We start from the raw sequence: 7675 nt of genomic DNA on the forward strand, positions 1-7675 counted from the left end.
AGCGCTACAGGCTTGGAGAAGAGTGGCTGGAAAGCTGCCTGGCAGAAAGGGACCTGTGGGTATTGGTTGATAGCCAGCTGAACAGGAGCCAGCAGTGTGCTCAGGTGGCCAAGAAGGCCAACAGCAAGCAACCTGGCTTGTATCAGAAATATTATGGCCAGCAGGGCTAGGGAAGTGATTGTCCTTCTGTACTCAGCTCAGGTGAGGCCTCACCTCAAATACTGCGTTCAGTTTTGGGCCCCTCACTACAAGAAGGACATCAAGGTGCTGGAGTATGTCCAAAGAAGGGCAATGAAGCTGGTGAGGGGTCTAGAAAACAAGTCCTATGAAGAGCAGCTGAAGGAGCAGGGGTTGTTTCAGATGGAGAAAGGAGGCTCGGGGAGACTTTATCATGCTCTACAATTACCTTAAGAGAAGCTATAGTGAGGTGTGGATCAGTCTCTTCTCCCAAACACCAAGTGATAAGACAAGAGGAAACTACCTTAAGTTGTGCCAGGGGAGGTTGAGGTCGGATATTAGGAAAAATTTTTTCACTGAAAGGTTTGTGAAGTATTGGAACAGGCTACCCAGGGAAGTAGAGTCACCATCCCTGGAGGCCTTCAAAAAACACGTAGACGTAGAGCTTAGGGACATGGTTTAATGGTGGACTTTGCAGTGCTACATTAAAGGTTGGACTAGGTGATCTTACAGGTCTTTTCCAACCTAAATGACTCTACAATTCTATATAATTAGATTATTCAGATCACCCAATTTATTCCTAAATTCATTGTCCTTATTACAACTGTTACATTTTAATCTAAGATATGTTCAGCAGCCCTCTTTTGTTTACAGAAATGGAACAGACAATGGGGACAAGCAACATTATAGATCTTCACTGCAGGAGCATGAATTTTGTCACTGTTTTAACAGTTACAAAGCCATCAACATAACCAACCCTTCCTCCGTCTTTTCTGATGCTTTCCTAACTCCTCCTTCAGTCAGAGGAGGAGTCATATGCACTCAGGAAATCTCTGTGAATACTTACTGAAGCAAGTGTTAAATATCCTGTTATAAATCTGTAAGTAGTGTCTTGGTATAGATTTAAAAAGTGGTCTCCAAAGTGGGGGTGCATGAAAGTTAACCCAATGATGTGTGAGAAGAAAATATTTTGTATCATTAATAAATAAAATGAGTATTTTCAAAATAGTGTTTAGTTCATATCTATATCTTTTTAATTTCTATTTTTGTGTATGTTTTATAATTACATAATATGGTAGTACTGTACATATCAATAATATTAGTATTGATAATACATTAGTACATTTATATAGTTTATAAATAAATAAATACACATATACAACAGGTATGTGCTCAAAAATTTTTTACTGATAGAGGGGCACAAACAAAAATGTTTGGAGTCTACTGAAGTCAGTACTGGGCACATTCAATACTTCCTTATAGAGAAAAATGTAATTATAGCAAATATACTAAAGTGTGCCTAACCTCACCTTTTCTCATATGCAGATTTACAGCCAAGAGCTATCAAAAGCCACTGGATATCATATTCTGATATTTCTTACACATCCACATTCATTATACATCCCTTAAAACTGCTACATAAATTGCTTCATTTCTTGTTATTTGTGGAGAAAAACAATAAGTAAAAACTAAGAGATAAATCTTTCAATCTACTTTTTTAATGAAGCAAGAAATCACTGCAGCTACCAGTGATATTCCTAAACATAAACATCTTTGCTCTGCATAAAAATAGGTACTAAAAACACAGCCAGGGAGATCCCTTGATGACATTTTTTCCTCTGTCAGGCTTCTGTTAAATTACTAGGAAGGACCAGCCCAGTGAAAGTGCCTCTTGCTGGTGCTCCCACTCTCCATCCAGTCATGTCCAATAAGGCAAAAGCAGGCCAGGTCATTCAAGGTTCTCACAAGACCTGCTTAAAGAATGCAATCCCCGTAATTCCCAACCAGCATAAGCCTCTCATCCCTCCCAGCAACACACCCCGTTGCTGACTCCGTATTCTTCCTCCAAACATATGAATTGGGATTTCCCCCTTCCTAGTCAGAGTCTACCAGATTGTGCCACTATGGGAAGAAGTCTTCTTCCCCTGGGGCAAAGACACATATTATATATATATAAATCACTACAGAAAATAAGCTATGCCCAAAGGGCAGAGAATTCCAAGAACAGACATATGCTGAAAACAATGAAGTTTATAGTTTGCAAGCATAAAGAATTTTTTCTGTTGCCAAGTGAAAGCAAACTGCACTTCCGAACAGAGAAGCTATTGGTAAGGTGTGCCCTTGAAAGCCAGCCCAGTCTTCCTAGTCTTCAGGGACTAGCTGTCCTTCAGGAAGACCTTAAAATAAATCAATAAATTAATTGATCAAAAACCAAACCAAAGCAAACAAACATTTACATACAGGCCAACTTTTCCTACTGAGATCAGCTCAGTCTTGACACAGGCCTGTCACGGAGCTCTCAGAGACAGGCCCCTGCTCTTTATTGGGACCATCTGGAATCTTTCAAAATCCATTCAGATTAAATGCACCCAAAGGTCTCTTTCGGCTATGGCTTCAGGGAGATTAATTAGAAAAGACAAAATGCATAAACACAAGTCATCTTCTGGCTTTGCCTTTCAAGGCAAGCAATAAATAAAGTGCTATAGCAGTACCAATGTCAATCTATGGAAACACAGTAAATAAAAATGGGGACCATTAGTCTTCTCTACCCTGCACTTCTAGGCCACGAGCCCAGGCTATGCGCTGTTGCCCCTTCACTCAGCAAAAGGCATTCAACATTACATTCTCTCAACAACTACTTCACAAGAGCTTTCCGTCCACCTTTCCAAGAAAAAAAATAACACAACACCAACCAAACAAACAAAACACTCTAAAAGCCTTCCCAACAGTCAACCTGTGGCATATTTTTGCCAACTAGGGCCATAACAGCTTCTTGCTCTTTTTTTTTTTTCCCCACTCTCCTCCACCTCTCTGTCTCTATCAGGGGACAAATGCACCTTTCCAAAGAAGCAGGCTGCCAGGTAGATTGTCTGTGATTATAGACACTTACTGACAATGTTGAGGGTGCTGAGCAGAATCGTGCTGGCCTCATTGCTAGTCAGGATTCTCCAAACTCATAAATGCTGGTCCTGAAGAGCTATTAAACAGGCCCACACACAGAGGCCTCTTATAGTTGCCTCAAAAGTGCTCAAAGGAGGTGTGGAGATACTTGTTTCCTGATTACAGTAATGACAGAGAAGCCTAGAGAACTTCCCAGAACCAAAAATCCATCTTTCACTTTCTAGTTCCAGCTGCCAGGAACTTGAGCGTTCATGTATTCTCATAGTCCCAGCAGAAGCACTCAAGTAAAACCAGATATTGCCCATGTGTGAACCATTACCCTATTATACTCCTATTCCTGTCATGCTTCATTGTTTGACTGAAATAATCCTGAGTCAAGTCAGGTTACGTAGGAGGTCCTGTCCAAGCAAAGAGGTGAAGCAGCTCCCGATTCTCTGCTGGAAGGGAGGCAGTCAATAGGAAAACCTGCCTGAATCCCTTGCTGTAGTTTGTTTCTGCCAAAATCTCACAACGTATTGAAGGCTCTGCTCTCACACATGCAGCGGATGGGCCGAAATGGCTAAGCATTACCATATCTGGCAGCTCCCTTTCTTAGGTCCTGGATGCTTCAGTTTAAAAGAACAGGCAGCCCAGAAACGGACTCAGACTGATGTTCTGATTCTGGCTGGTCCTTAGGTGACACTGGGAATGTTTTCAGGAAAGGTTTAAGACAAGTGCTATGAACAAGTCATGTGAGAAAGACAGATGGGGGGGTTCCCCCATTAGGAACAGAAGAGATGGAAGACTCCACAAAACTAATTAGATCTTCTCATTGACTAGGGGGGTCCTGGTTGCCATATAACACCAAGAAGTCTGTAGCCACCCACTGTTAGTAAAAAATCAATTTGTGAGTGTGAAGGAAGCTGACTGTCCCCAGGGAAGAACTACCACCATGAATGCTAGAAGGGTCCAGTGCAGGGTCACTTGTAAATAGGTGCACAGCAACAGTGATGATCCCACCAGACAAGTGTTGGTGGTATACCCGTTGAGAAAGACTTCTACCTGCTAAGAAGGGGAGAGTGTGACATTAGTCAGGCTGAAGTTAGAGCTCAGCCTAGAAACTGACAGTTGGTGTGCCTATGATAGGAAAAGAACCATATCTGATTGTGCCGTCATTTTCAATATTGCTGTCATTCTCCCTGAAGGTATTCGTGGAGTTGCAGGTCTGTCTGTTTTTCACTTTTTTCCCCACCTCTCCCAGTAGATGACGGAGGCCACCTCAATCCAATTTCCAAATCTCTCCGTAAGTTGCCATGCAACCAGCATGCCTAGCTCATGTGAAAGTATCAATACAAATAAAAGGAATAATGAGTAGCTGGATTTCTGAAGAGCCTCATCAGGTATGAAGAATATAAACTATGGACTAGGACTATAATGACACAGGCTATATACATTGTCACTTGCAGGCACCTGGGATTGTGAATCATTTGGTCTGTGTGTAATGTTACTATGAGGATCAGAAAATTCTTCAGAATTCTCCAGAGACTCATTTACTGTGGTCCCAGCACACTCCAGAGTGCTCCAGGAGTTCAGATAATCAAGGAATTTGTCCTTGAGAATACACCAATGCCTCTGTAAAACAGCAGTGAAGACTCTGCATTGCACTGCGGCCTTGAAGCTGATAACTGAAAGGGAATTCAGCCTCCACAGTCAACACTCTTTCCCTTGATCACTACAACGTTGGGAATTGCAAACACAATGTTCTGTCCCAAAAGAAACTAGGCTGAGACACACAAGCTCATTTCCCACATGACACCAAAGTGACAAAGATATCAGGATTTGTCACTGTGCCAAAATCAATTGTAAAGGAGAAAAGATAGTCCTTGTGATCTCTCACTTTAAAAGGTTTGTATGCATGGTTTATGGTTGGCTTTTTTTTTCCCCCTACTAGGATAGAAAGATGGAAAAATAGAGCGGATTGTAGTTTTTAAAAGCCTGAAGCAATAGCATCACCTAGTGGTGAATCAAACACCACAGACAAAATGGAATTTCTACAAAAATAATGCTGTTATTCTTTCATTGAAGGAAGCATTTAAAATCTGCTCTGGCTATTAAAGCACCTACTGGGTATTCCAAAGAGCAGAATTTATTTCAAAGAAATTCCAAACTATTCTTCATTTGTATGCAAACATTTTTTCCTCTTTTTAAACTTCCACTTCCTATTAACACCCTAACATTTAAATATAAATTACATAAAGCCACTGATTGTTATATTCATAACCTTTAAATGACAACTCTAAACGTGAATATTAAGTTAATGTTATGTTTTATACTATTGTTCTACATTCTATATACTATATATACCATCAATTTAATTACACTGACCAGTTCTAACTTCTCCCAATAGACGTTTCCTTTTTAATTTTTAAAGTAAGGGGAAAGTGCATTGTGAACTTGGAAGCTATAAAAATTCTATTTCTGCCTCACACATTAATCTTGTGCACATAATCACGTCTAACTATAGTTAAACATCTAATGTTATACATAGAACAATGATGATATTTTGTCTTTAAATCTATTTCACCATGGTTATTTTGTTTTGTTAATACTTCAAATTATCATCTGTTTTTAATACTTCTCCCAGGGAAGGCAAGTTAAAAGACTGTTAAATGTTTTGTTAAATGTTTTCTCAGAGTATAGCTATACCTTTACAGCGAATTGTAATGGAGATCTCCACCAATTGACATTGGCCAAAACAAATACGCCTTAAAATGGTGCAATACAGCCTTGTATGGATGCAGAAATTCACACCTGTAAGAATACAGCAATGAGACAACCACCACTTAGGCAGACTGAGTTGTTTCCGAATGTTCACTAGCTTATATGCAGCCTTATGGGTATCACCAGACAAGTCTCCATAACGCTCTCTGTTCTGGGGTGCACACTGATTCCAGCCCTCAAAGGTACAAAGCACAGTAGGCAACAAAATCTGTTAACGCTTCTACAGAGAAATATGCTGGCACAACTGCGAAAAGGATTCCAGTGACATTGACAATAAACTGACTGCCAACAAACTGAGCTTCAATGGAGATATAAATGGATGCGAAAGAGAAAGAATTACGCATGGAGTCATGCACAAGAAGTGACACAACAGCACTGTATGGTGCAAATATTGGTATTTTATGCATGTCTGAATAATCAACATGTCTCTTATTAACTTTAAACTTTTGGAGAATAAGAATGTCTTATTTCATTGAATTACCTCATATAAGAAAACATGCAGAAGAACAATAAAGTACATCAAATGGCCAGAGACATCAACCTCTACAGACAGTTAAAAATGTATGCATATTACAGATAATGTACACGATGAAGGCATAATTAAACCTGAAAACAAATCCATGGAAAGTTAACTGCAAAAAGTGTACTGAAAATTGAGGACACAAACTATGACATTAGAAGGGACAAATTAGGTTACCAAGCCTACTATTAAATAAGAGTAAATAACTGCAAAAGGTCTATTTTCAAGGGCAAATACCTTTTTTTCAGTCCAAACTGCTTTCCTACCATATGTCTGTGATTTAACTGGCTGGCAGGACGGTTCCCTATTGCAGAACATCCTCCTGCTGTCATCCCTTCAGCCCAGGTTCCCGACTCCCTACTCGGGGAGCAAGCTTTCCTCACCTTACCTCTAGCGCTCTCTTGTAGTCACCCAAATGAAAGGCAGAGTACCCGATCCAGAGGTCGGCGTCCTCCTCCTGCTCACCCACATGCCGTTTAAACTTCGGAGAGGAGAAAGAAAGAACGTGAGCGTTTTGCCCGGGCCCTCGGGGGGCTCCCGCCTACAGTCCCCGACGGAGAGCCGTTACCTCCAGCAAGGCGATGGCGCCGGTGAAGTCTCGGAGGGCCAGGAGCTCTTCCAGCTGAGGCACTTTCTTCCCTTTCTTCCTCCGCCTGTCTCCCGCCGCCGGGGCGCTCCCCACGGCCGGCTTGGCCCGGGAGAGCATCTGGGCAGAGAGCGGAGCGGAGCCGGGTCAGAGGGGGGTCGGGGGAACCCTCCCGCCCGGCGCCCCCCCGTCCCCGCCCGCCCCCTCTCTCACCATCCTACCGCCGGGCCCGCGCTCCCCTCTCCGCCGCCTTTGCTGTTGCCGCGGTAACGGCGGAAGGAGGCGCAGGCCCGAGCGCGGCTGGCGAACGGGCGCCGGCTGGAGGCAGGCGCCGTCCCCCGGAGTTCCGCCGTCGCAGCGGCGGGTGTGGGTGTCGTGTAGGCACCGCCAGAGGGGGCCGGTCCCTCGCCGGGGCTCCCCGGTGAAAGAAGGGCACCCTAGGGAGCCGCCTCGCCCGCTGCAGGCGCGGAGGAGCTGGCCTTTTGATCCTCTGGTCTCCAGTTGCCTCATGCACAGAGGCACGGTCATGCAAATGAGTCTTCTGGTTGTCACCCACACCTCATGATCGCCCCGGTGCTTGGCTTGGGGGTCCTCGTCCTTTCAATAATCATCTTGCAGACCCTCTCCAGTATCTGTCCCAGTCTTACGGTCACTCTTCTACTTGGCTTTCAAGTCGTTTGTCCTCCTTTCCAGCTAGACCATCTTCATGTTTGCTAGTGAATACACATGGA

At 43.1% G+C, this 7675-nt stretch overlaps 1 protein-coding gene across 3 annotated transcripts in view; it reads right to left on the reverse strand.

Annotated features, from left to right (window-relative positions):
• The window catches only part of TTC26 (tetratricopeptide repeat domain 26), a 50413-nt gene extending 43115 nt beyond the window's left edge, over nt 1-7298 (reverse strand). For 2 of the 3 annotated variants that reach the window (XR_005819306.1, XM_040554975.1), the window contains exons 1-3: nt 7158-7298; nt 6927-7064; nt 6747-6839 (exon numbers count right to left, since the gene is read on the reverse strand). Coding sequence is in view for 1 of the 3 variants with exons in the window: in XM_040554975.1 (XP_040410909.1) it covers nt 6747-6839; nt 6927-7064; nt 7158-7160 (234 nt within the window). In the remaining 2 variants the exon portion in view is untranslated. Of the gene's footprint in view, nt 1-6741; nt 6840-6926; nt 7065-7157 lie in introns of those variants that run through there. The other variant, XM_040554983.1, reaches the window with a different exon arrangement.
• Between the last annotated feature and the right edge of the window lie 377 nt (nt 7299-7675).

This window comes from Cygnus olor, chromosome 1, assembly GCF_009769625.2.
Source record: "Cygnus olor isolate bCygOlo1 chromosome 1, bCygOlo1.pri.v2, whole genome shotgun sequence".
NCBI classification, from domain to species: Eukaryota; Metazoa; Chordata; class Aves; order Anseriformes; family Anatidae; genus Cygnus; species Cygnus olor.